This window comes from Macrosteles quadrilineatus, unplaced genomic scaffold, assembly GCF_028750875.1.
Source record: "Macrosteles quadrilineatus isolate MER2022 unplaced genomic scaffold, UCM_ALF_1.0 Scaffold_1__1_contigs__length_201487025, whole genome shotgun sequence".
In the NCBI taxonomy this organism is placed as follows: domain Eukaryota; kingdom Metazoa; phylum Arthropoda; class Insecta; order Hemiptera; family Cicadellidae; genus Macrosteles; species Macrosteles quadrilineatus.
In genome coordinates this window covers 83,292,392-83,305,021 of record NW_026542594.1, presented here as the reverse complement: position 1 = coordinate 83,305,021, position 12,630 = coordinate 83,292,392, and the positions used below count along the sequence as shown (strand labels likewise).

Below are 12,630 nucleotides of genomic sequence, written 5' to 3'. Positions count from 1 at the left end.
GCGTTCTCATTGCCCCACCCTGTATAAATAAATTGTAAAATAACATATAAAATAAATCGTATGTATATTAGTTTGTCTGCCAGCATCTCGTTTACACATTACTAAACCATCCTTGCAATCGTAACACACCTTTAGAGAGTAGTTTATCTCTGGCTACAAATGTTTACTTTAAAAATATTCAATTTTACTGCAAATATTTACTAAGTCTTAGTGCTATGACTATGAGCATTCAATATGGTTTAGAGTACAAGTAACTATATCAATGATTAAAATATAAAACTAATACTATTATGTCTTAATAATCTCAATCAAGTCAACATCTTACAGCAATATCAAGTTTTTTCAAACTGCATACTTAGTCTCGGCCGGGTCGAGTTTTCGGAATTCTTCACCCAAATAGACATCGTTACGCAAGGCATTTAGAGAAGACGTTAGTCAAATTCCTTATAGGACGAGTGTACCTATGTATACCACCTCCCTGTGAATGAACTCTTTTTATATAAAACATCCTATATCACATGGTTTGGATACTGAAAATAAAAGGTTTTGGACAAGGCAGCGTAGGCATACAATATGCGTGTGGCCTACATGAAAATATTACATTTTATTCAATATTTCATGGTTTTCTAAAACGATCTGGAATATTCTAGGAGGTCTTATAGCTTTATGAATTAACTATAGAAGTGCGTGATAGTAGTTTATCTGGAATGCTCTGCTAGAAAGAATAATCCAGATTTGTCTAGATTGTAGTAAAATTATACCTAGATAATCTTACAGCATTTTACATAATTCGGGAGTGTTTTTTTTTTAATAACCACACCAAACAAGGTTGGTATGTTGGTCTTGAATAGTATAAAATATTCCTCCCACTAATAATTTTATAATCGCCATTGTATTTTGGTATGGATATCGCGTAGTTCGCCGCTAGTCTTTTAAACACATTGTCAATAAAATATAGACAATTATTACCTTATTATTATTACCTTCTTCTTCACCAAGACCAGCAATGCCGGATAGGTTGTGTCAATTAGAATTAATAAAAATAAAATAAAATACTGACTGATACGCTTGTATCTTACTATTTACATGTATGTACACGTAACTTATGGCGGTGGATGTAGCCTCAATTTAGTTTCGGTTTAGTTTTTAAAAAACTCATCCAGGCTATAGAGTGGCCTTCCTACTAGCCATGCCTTCAACACTTTGTCAAACTTCCTTGTTTCAAGGTTCTTGATTTCTTGGGGCAAATTGTTGTAAATCTTGAGCGCTATGGTCAGGAAAGCATTTTTAGTTTTAGAGAGCCTGCAAAAGGGAAGGTCTATTTCCTGATTATGTCTTGTTCTATACGTATGGACTGTATTTCTGGTCGGAAAATTTTGAATGTTGTTTTTTACATATGATGCACATAGGAGAACAAAGTGGCTGTAAACTGTTAAAATTTTTGTTTCTATAAAAAGAGGCTTGCAGTGGTCCAATCGTTTTCTAAACGTTATTATCCTGATAGCCTTCTTTTGCTCTAGAAGAACTTCATGGCAGTTAGGCGCATGCCCCCAAAGCAGCAGGCCGTAGCTTAGCACACTATGGAAGAGGGCGTGATAGACGACCAGTAGGTATTGTGGTGTTACCAGCTTAGACTGCTTTCTTAGCAGACACACAACTCTCGATAACCTTCTGCATACAACTTCAATATACTCAGACCATGTCAGTTTGGGGTCAATCGTGAAACCAAGCAGATTAACTTTAGTTTCAATCTGAGGATGTCTAGTTAAGGTGCACACGATCTTTTGTGTCTTACCCTCATTCAGCTTGAATTTATTGGCTGAGAACCATGTCTTGGCTTCCTCAAAAAGAATTTCTGCGTTGTCGAGAGCTTGAGCAGGAGTAGAACCTGTTGACAAAATTGTAGTGTCGTCTGCAAATCTTAGTGCTGAGCCACTCAAGTCAAGGTCATTGATTGAGACCAGAAATAGAATTGGTCCCAGTACCGATCCCTGAGGAACGCCATGTTGGATTGGCAAAGGTTTTGACTGAGCACCGCTAAGTGATATCACTTGCTGCCTATTTTCCAGGTAGGACTTAATGGACAAGAGAGCAACGCCCCCCACCTCGTAACGTTCAAGTTTCCCTGTCAAGATGCTGTGAGATATACAATCAAAAGCTTTGCTTAAGTCGCACAGTGTCAAGGCCAGCGAGTCAGATGCTTCAAAAGCCGCTTGCACTCTGTTGACCAGTTATGTAACAGCAGTTGTTGTCGAATGGCTCCTTCTGAACCCGTGCTGTAAGTTTGAGAACAGATTTCCAGATTGAAAGTGATTTACCAGCTGATCTTTAATGGCAGACTCAAAAACTTTACTAAAGACAGGTCACCCTTTTTGAATATGGGAACCGTACGAGCCACCTTTAGAATATTGGGAAAGGCCCCTACTTTTAAGCATTTGTTGATGACAGTAGCTAGGGAATATGCAATTTCACACACCACTGCCTTAAGGACTATTGTTGTCATTCCATAAATATCTTGACTACTTGTAGGTCTTAGCCCTGAGACTAAATTAACTATATACACAGAATCTACTGGTTTCCATTCCGTCAAGCTAACATGAGACATCAGTTGACTTATACTATTCAGGGGATTCAGATCTGTATTTGGAATACTATTTACAATTTCATTGACATTATCAAGCAGGAACCTATTAAACTCATCCGGGCTAGCGTTGCTCAGCATGGTTTTGGATTTGGTTTTTCCCCTGGACTCATTTACAAGGGACCAAGCTGCCTTACAGGGATTTAAAGCAGTTTCAATTTGTTTAACATTGAACAACTTTTTGGCCTCATCGACTTTAAGTTTATAAGAGTTCTTAGCTTTACTGTACATAAGACGAAGTTGTTCTTTTCTGTATTGACAGGAGGCCGATAGGTATCTATCTCTTAAGGCTAAGACTAAATTCTTATACCTAGCCAGATCTGGTGTATACCATATCTTAACATCTTACTTTCCCTGTTTAACCTTAGCAAACTTAGGCCTATTGGATGAATTTCTCACTGTCTTAGAAGGGAAGTGATGGTAAACTATCATTGACTAGATTAAAAAATTGCTTAAAAGACTCTTCAGGATCACTAACCTGTAAGACGCAGGTCCAGTCAATCTGTGATAGGCTTTCTCTGAACTGTGGAAGGTGATCCTCTTTAATTAATCTAAAGCTTCGTGCATACTCTAGGTGCCATGCAGGGAAAATAGGAGTGCTACTCACCAAGCTGTTGTATGTACTCATTATCACTGCTCCATGGTCCGCAATCAGAGGCTCAGTCACCTCAACCTCGTAGTCCCACAGGTTCAGGTTCGTTGCAATCGTGTCCAGACATCGATCTCCCCTTGTCGGTGCAACGCTGGTGATAAATAGGCCGTGTGCTCGTAGTATGTTTGCAAAGGTTCTTGTGTGGGCTTCGTCACAATTTAGGGCGATGTTAAAATCTCCTCCCAGTATTATTGTTTTATTCAAACTTGAAAAGTCGGAGAGACAGGTGTCCAGCCCTTCAAAGAAATTGCCAATGTGGCCATTTGGAGATCGATATATGCTCAGAATTATTATTGATGTTTCTAATAGTTCAATGCCAGTCACTTCGAGGTCTAGATCGACACAATAACTTTCCAAATCAAGGGGTTTTATTTCTATGTCTTCATTTGCAAAGATAGCCACACCTCCACCTAGACGTAATCTTCTGCAGTAGCATGCCACTAGCTGAAAGTTTTTGAAATTAGAGTAAAAATCAATTTCCTCTTACGCCAACCAATGCTCACTTATTTATACATAGGATGTTAAGATATGACTCAGAGCAGAAGACTGGCATCAAATTGAATTTAGTCCTTAGACATTGTACATTTAGAAAGGCTATTTTATATACATTAGATTTATTTACATTTGTGAGGTCACTAGACTTTGGTTTTAGTTGGAGATTACCTTGACGTGGTTTAGGCCTAGGCCTAGTCTCCCTTGACTCTCTGACACTGTTTTCCCCGAGGCTATTCTGAATAAAAAACGTTTGATCGTGACATTTTTTGGCCAAACTGAACTATTGAGAAATTCTTCCTTAGCGGCAAAGTCTACTCCTATCTTGAAACTATCACTGATCCCTTTCGTTTCGAGCTTCTCCACTTCACAACCAATGTTGGGGAAGTTTTCAATCACAAATTGTTTAACTGCATCAACTGATGTTCCACTTTTAACTTTACCTAGGTGAAACCAGGCTTTCTTCGTCCCTGATATAAAATCACTGTGTTTACCCGAACCAATTACAACTTTCCGAGTGTTTTTATTAAACTGTGACTGTCTAACTTTCTGTTCAAGATGGCGAGTCGCTGTTGCTGTTCCTTTAGCCATTCCTACTTGTGTTCGTTCTGGTTGAACCTTCTTCTGCTTCTCGCTCGTCTGCATATGTGCTGGCTCTTTGCTCTTCTTTGTTTCGTCTGCTGTAGACCTGTTTGTACCAACTGCAGTTACATTTGCATAGCTCTTGTTATTATATTTATTTCCTCTTCTTTCCATTCAGTACTGCTTGCATTTTCAGCACCAATTGAGTTTTCAAGCGTAACCATATTATTTATTTCTTCCTGGTTTCCTCCCGAATGTTTTGGGACAGAGGAAGCCATGTTGTGACTTGTCAGGGTTTCGTGGTTGCTTTGAAGCCCAGCACCCAAACCATCATTTTGTCCTGAGTTGTCCGCCTGGGCGTGGTTGTCAATTTGATTTAGGTTGTCCGACGACGTCGTCTGTCAAATCATACGTCACATCCTGTCTAGAAACACGTTTCAGGGAATTTTGATAAGAGGTTAGGTTGGAATTAGATTTATCAGTTTCTATGCAAGTTTGTTGAGTCGATAATTTAGAAGGGCCTGTTGGCAGAGATTTTTGCAGTAAAATAAACATTTTACCTAAAATTTTCTGTATGTCTAAGTACTCATCACAGTCGGTCCAAGACTTCTTCAGCTCCGAGAGCCTGGTGGTGCAGGGATCACAGAACCACATCACTGTATCTTCTATTTTCTTGATCGTCTTATATTTCGTGCTGTCAACATTAACACATCGTCCATGGAACCATTTCTACAGAACCCGTCACAATTTAGAGCCATATCGTTATTTTTAACTTCTTTATTACACTGCCCGCACAGATCGACATCCTCATCCACCGCCATCTTACCCGGAAAAAAATTTCCCGTCCTCCCTCAACGACTCGTGGGTCAGATCACATGTTTCAAGCGACCCTATTATCTACCTACCAGACCCCCGGGTCAGTTTGAACGATCCAAAACTACCTTCTGAGCGCGGATCAGTCTGTATGCATTCCCCCAACAACCCCCACCACTCACTCGCTTGACAGCATAGCAGCTAAAACCATCAGATCATTTGGCTGCTCCCTGTACTATGTCAAACTAAGTTATAGCTTTTTTCTCCGCAGATTTAACTTTGTCATATTAGTAATTCCCTTGTTATGTTCCATATAGAAATAAATCCCAATGCAATTCAAAGAGGCTACTCCTTTAATTTCAATGTGAGAAAGTCGATTCTTTTGAAAATGTAATTTAGAACCTTGTTAAACCAAGGTCTCAATTTGCTGAGAGACTGATTTTTTAATTGCTGAAATACTTTTTTTTATTTATTTAATTTTACAGTTATGACATTGACTATTGGAGGTTATGTGCTTAATCCTATAGCCTATATTAATAGGCAATCATGTTTCTTGAAAACCTTTTTTTCTCAGCTTGACTGCATCGCAGGGAAAATCTGCGCATGCTGTTAGAAAGATATTTTCCTTTAGATGTCCCTATATAAATTAAAATAAGCTAAAAAGTAAGCACAACAAATTAATTTAAAATTATATAAAAATTTACATGAGCCTTATGGGTTGCCATGCTGGTGACGAAATAACAACAAAAACAAAATATAAACAGAAAATCAAAACAAATGGAAAAAATTCCAATCACATGTTCTATTTACAGCGTGGGGTGAAGATACCCTCGCCGAAGCAAACCTGCCGACTAAGCGAATTTCCATTTGTCTGAATTGATTTTCAATGAATCTATTTAAATAACATTAGATTTAACGAGAACCTAGGTTTGCTGCTCCAAGGAAACTAAGAAAGTGTATTTTTTTAGTAAATATATCCATAATATCCATAAATCCAAATCCAAATATATCCATAATCAAGCAAACCACAACATTTAACAATATTCTCCATAAAAATAACATAGGAATTTTAAATTTAAAACTTTTTTTATTTTCTCCATTACCAATAACCGTAAAAAAACCTTTTGATACACTACTAGAGAGAAATTGGGATATTTTGTGTTTTGACGGTCAAAAATGAGAAAAACCAATTTTACCCCATAAAACCCCCTGTAAAACCCCATTCCCATGGTCTGATCATGCTGGTTTGCGAACTCATTCAAGTTTATCCAGCCTTACGCCTTTAAACTAAATTTCATCAAAATCGGACAAAAATTACTCGAGTTATTGTGTTTACGGACGTATATATATACATATATAAAAATGTGAACGAATGGTGTTTTTGGCCTCTGGAGACATCAAAATAAAAAAGTAAATCGGTCCCGGGCCTAGGTCTTACCATGACACCTACGGTAATAGCTACAGTAGACTCCCTCTTATCCGTACATCTTTTAACCGGAAATCGGTTTGACCGGACTGCACTCGGTAGAAGTGACATCTCTTTATCCGGATAATTTTTATCAGCACATCAGTTTAACCGGACTAGATTGGTAGGAAGTGGGCGGTACTGAAACGACTGTTCTCCTGGGAAACATTTGAGACCAGTGATTACATGTCTAAATACAATGCTCTCCTAATTTTAAGTCAAATACTGTATAGAGTATGCATTTAAACGGTCCGTTTAACAAGATTTTGGGGACGACCGTTTAACCGGAAAACCGTTATCCGGACTGGCCCCGGTCCCGAGGAGTCCGGATAAGAGGGAGTCTACTGTACTTCCCTATAGGCAAATTCGCTAATAGAGAAGTCTGTACATTATATATTTTTGGTAGAGTTTTAAACCACTGGACGACCTCTAGTTGTTTTTAAAACCTAATCATATTTATTTGTTGCATTGATTTTGTGAATAATACAAGCTCATTTTGTTATTTTTTAATAAATCCTAGGTTTTGCCAATGAATAAATTTCATTACAGGACATTGTCCGTGCTATCACAAATCTTGAATCGCACGGGTAGTTACTATACCCCAGAAATTTATGTTAGCTTATTCATAGCACCTGTAACCAATGAGTTATCGCAGCGCCACTATTGGAATGTGTTTGGCCTTTTATATCATAACCAAACTAAACTTACCACAGCAATGTATTAAAAAAGACTTGCTTTCTGGACAGTAATTTCACCTGATGGTATCCAATGCTCGGAAGAGATGTACGTAGCAGATATCCGGAGTGGCAGTGGGTTGGTTAACAACAAGGATGTGCGATATATGGAACAGGAACAAGAGTGCTCGAGCATAACTGTGCTTCAATTGGGCCCACACCGTCAGGTATCCCTGGGTAACAATAATTATACTAAAGTCAAACTGCTCGCTGAAGTGAAATGAAAATCCTTTATTGTCCTAAGTGAAGTGTACCTTAGTGAAATTAATGACACTATCAAAAACAAAGTTGTTGACCTGATAAATTACCATTTACTTTAGCATAAAACGTTTCCATTTGTATGTATTTATTAAATGTACACATAAACTCACCCTATCAAGGACTCATTTGTATTCAAATGTGTCTTGTGTTGAGGATTTGTGAATTTTTCAAATGCCTGAACTGTGGAATCTGTTACAGTTACAGCCCAGAATGTGTTTATTATTTGTACAAATGAAATTTATTATTTACACAACACAATAGATGATTATCAATATATAGTTTACTGCAGACAACAAACCACATTGCATTGCAATCGTCAAATATATAAACAATAGACAAAGCTTTATTGTACACAACGCCTGATACAATAATTACAAAAGTAATTCCCAAGCTGGTACATGGTCAATTTATATCTAGGTTCCTTAATCTAATTATACCCTAACAAGAGTGAAAACCATTAAGATTTATCTTAAAAATACCCCCGCCGCAGCAAACCTGCCGACTAAGCAAATTTCCATTTTCCTGAATTGATTTTCAATTAATGTATTTAATTAACATTAGGTTTTATGAGTACAGTAGAACCCCTCATATAAGGCCTTGGTTTTACCGGTCCTCTGTTTATCCGGCCCCTTCCAGGAAGCCAATATCAAATTTTTTTTCTCACAGCTTACAGACGTTTAGATGCAGCCACTAGTCTTTGTGACTGCTCAAGTCATAAAATAAATTGTTCTCATTATTTATCTGTTTGTTTATACATTTATTTGCTGAGTCACTATACTCAGTTGAGCTAGTAGGCCTAACCTCTGATCAGTTGGTTGATTATTTCCAAAGTGGGGTTAGTTCAGTACAGTACGAGTACATTGATTTTTGTATTTCACAAAATGGTTAAGAATGTTGAGTAGAAATGCATGTACCATTTAAGTCCTAATGATCTTTAAGTACAATTTATTGTCATTTTTACCTCCATTTAATAGGTTTTGTTACCTGGAATCATAATATTTGTACATTCATTACTTAATGACTTTAACCTACAAATATTTTTTTTCTTTTTACAAACATGTTTATTTTTCTAAAAATGATCCCAGAACAGAATTAAATTATACTTTTGATTGCATATATTGATTACCTATTATTATTAGGTATGAATTATCACTTTCAAAGTAGGTTGGTTTATCCGGCCAAATCGTTATCCGGTCAGGGGCTTGGTCCCGTGGTGGCCGGATATGAGGGGTTCTACTGTACCTAGGCTTGCTGCTACATGAAGGGTAAATTGTGTGTTTTTTCGTAAAATACAATTAACTTACCTAGTATAAAATAAATAAATTTACTAAGTTTGATCAAAATATCTCCATAAAGAAGCAAACTACAACATTTACAATATTCTCCATATGGATAACATTTTTGAATTTTCTCCGTAACCAATAATTGTACAAAAACACTATGATATACTAAATTATGTGTTTTTCAAGCTTTTTAAAAAGGTATGGGAGAAATAGGGAAATTTTGTGTTTAGAGGGTCAAAAATTAGAAAAACCAATTTTTACCCCATAAAACCCCCTGTAAAACCCTGTTCCCATGGTCCGATCATCCTGGTTCGCGAACTTATTCAAGTTTATGCCGCCTTACATCTTTAAACCAAATTTCATCAAAATCGGACAAAAATTACTCGAGTTATCGTGTTCGAGGACACACACACACATATATATATATATACATATATAAAAATTTGAACGAATGGTGTTTTTGGCCTCTGGGGACATCAAAATGAAAAAGTAAATCGGTCCCGGGCCTAGGTCTTACCGTGCCACCTACGGTAATAGCTACAGTAGACTCCCTCTTATCCGTACATCTTTTAACCGGATATCGGTTTGACCGGACTACACTCGGTAGAAGTGACATCTCTTTATCCGGATAATTTTTTTTCAGCACATCGGTTTAACCGGACTAGATTGGTTTCATCTCCCATTTCACCTGTTGTTTGTCATGAGCAAGTAGACATTTCAAAAATTTTACTATGACGTTTGCATTCATTTCAAAACACACTGTACGGCCATATCCTCGTAAAAGCTGTTTGGTGACTTTCTAAAGCCATTTAACGTCTAGAACTGTGTGCAAAACCCCCCACTCCCCCATTTATTTGTCATGAACAAGTAGACATTTTTAAAACTAACCATGGCTATTGCATTCATAAATCTCAAAACATATTGTAGGCTACGGCCATATCCTCCTAAAAAATGTTTACTGACTTTCTAAAGCCAATATTAATGTCTATACAGTACCTGTGTCCAACTGTCCAAAAACCTCCCATTTCACCTTTTATTTGTCATGAGCAAGTAGACATTTAAAAAATTAAACTATGACGAACTTGCATTCATGAATTTCAAAACATAGGCTTACTGTAAGACTATGAAGCCCTAAAAAGCTCCTAAAATCCCTTTGGTGACTTTATAAAGCCAATTTTAACATCTAGAACTGTGTCCAATTGTCCAAAAACCGATCCCATTTCACCTGTTATATGTCATGCAAGCAAGTGGACACTTTTGTAACCTTACGTTTTTCTCCATTTCATAGATTTGTCACAATACGTATAGTATGAAATTCAGTAATAGCATTGACTATATAAACTTCAACACTAGTGTTTATATATATAGTCAATGAGGCTACTGGTGCTACCGCTGATGGCTGATGCCTGTGTAAGTTAGTAGCTAACAGACAATTTGACAACTGGAAACATGAAATCAGCCGTTTCCCCGTCCTCGCTGTCGCGCTCGCTTAAGTCAGCTGACTGCTCTACTAAGAATTGGATGATGCGTACAACTTTCCATAGCGTATTATTGTTTAATTCGTCGTGCTATTGTCCCCCAAAGTTTATTTATGTGGAACTTAATACTACTCCTACCATCGCTTATTTAGTTTAATGAAAACTATATTGATGTCTATTTCATAACATTGTTCGTTTTATGGACAAAATGTACGTGTTTAAATTTATTTTTCCAGGGTCCAAGGGGGGGGGGGGTTTAGCCCCTGTAGCCCCCCCTTGGAACCGCCACTGTCTGGCTCAAAATCTCTTTCAGCTTATATGTAAAATTTGATTTTGATAAAGTTCTGTATGAATTAGGTAAATGATTGTAGATTTTTAATCCCATGTAAAGAGGCCCAGTTTCAAATTTTGTGTGTGAATGTTTAAAATATATATAACGTTTGTTAAAATTATTTCTTGTTTGATAGTTATGATTTATTTGATATTTTTCATAAAAGAAAGAATTTGCATGAACATACTTTGTTTGCTCTTTCATATATATAAAGAGATGGTAATGTTAAGATGGAATGTTTTTTAAAAAAGGTTTACAGCTTGTTTTAGACCTCTGATGAAAAGCAGTATTTTTTTATTACTATTGTGCGCTGCTTTCGATTGAATAGGTATCATCGTAATAATTTTAGAGCCATTCCCTCCAAACCAATATTTTTCAATATGATCAGCAGCAACCTGTGATCCACACAGTCAAAAGCCTGGATAAGTCACAGAAAACTTCTGCAGTCAACTTCTGCTTTAAGGACACTACTAATAAAAGTATATTAACATTTTATTTGCATATAAATATAATCAATATCATAGACATACTCATAAAACATACTCCCTTAGTAGATTTCCCATCCTTATGGAACAGCTGAATCCAATTTTACTGTTAGTTCTGTCCAGTGTACTGTAGAGTCATGTTTTGTTTACATTTCGTTTATTACTATTTCAATTTCAGTAATTTAAAACCTCGTATAATCAAATAAAACTATCTAATCATAAACAATAACTTGTCTACTAGCTGTATAACCAAACAGTGAGGCACAAATCATGATAAACTAACCCCAAAATAATAGAAACAAATTGTAAACAAAACACAACATCTACAGTACACCAGACAGAACTAACAATACAATTGGCCTCAGCTGTTCCATAAGGATGGTAAATAATAGACTAACCAACACAAGTAGACTTCTCATCCCATTGTAAATTTTGAAGCACGTTTTTCGTGTCTAGTTCATGTACGTGACACATGGGCGCTAGTGTCGACAAAACTTTGTTTCTATTATTATTATTAATTTCTTGATTTGTGCTTTACTGTTTGGTTATATAACTAGGGGACAGGTTATAGTTTATGATTAGATCGTATTATTTGGTTAAACGAGGTTTTAAATGGCTGTAATAACGGGAAACAAATTGTAAACAAAACACGACCTCTACATAAATCGTACAGAACTAACAATAAAATTGTCTTCAGCTGTTCCATAAGGATGAGAAATCTACTAAGGGAGTATGTTTTATCTATGGGTAAATCTACTAAGGGAGTATGTTTTATCTATGTCAATATCCATCTAAGCATTTGGTCAGGGTAAAAGTTTTTTTTTATTACTAAACAGTTTTTTCTTCTCTTGAAAAACCCAGTGCTGGAATTTTTATTTTTCAATGTTTCCTAGAGTTTAGATATCACAGCGGTTGTTCATGAAAAAAAGCTAAAATATCAAAAGTACTGATGTATTTAAATTAAAATATTTTCTGTAGTGGTTTTCAAGATCATAACTTACATAAATCACATCTATAGCAAGTTTATCTCTTTTTCATAATCAACAAAAATAGGAAGGTTGTACATCTACTAGTACTTTATACATTATATCATTAGTAACTACAGTAGTGTAGATTTTGCTTGAATTCGAGCAACTGCAAAGTATTACAGGAGATATATTATCAGGTGATGTGAATATTATCACCTGATAATATTTATTACTTGATTTGTTTGTAGGCCTAAATATTGTACTTGTTCTTAATTAAACAGTGTACACAAGTTTCAATTTCACAAGCACACGTGAAAGCAAGGAGAATAAGGTGGGCAGGACACGCACTACGGAGAGAACGAGGTTCACTACTAAAAGAAGCAAGTATAGGAAAGCCAGAAGGGAAACGACCATTAGGAAGGCCCAAGAAGAGATGGTGGGATAG

General features: G+C 36.4%; 1 protein-coding gene across 1 annotated transcript in view; it reads right to left on the bottom strand.

The window, feature by feature from the left end:
• Window positions 1–12,630, bottom strand: part of LOC128998485 (nonsense-mediated mRNA decay factor SMG8) — a 309,227-nt gene that overhangs the window by 252,207 nt on the left and 44,390 nt on the right. Inside the window, exon 5 of the mRNA XM_054424638.1 lies at window positions 7,401–7,552. Coding sequence (XP_054280613.1) covers window positions 7,401–7,552 — 152 coding nt within the window. The remainder of the gene's footprint in view (window positions 1–7,400; window positions 7,553–12,630) is intronic.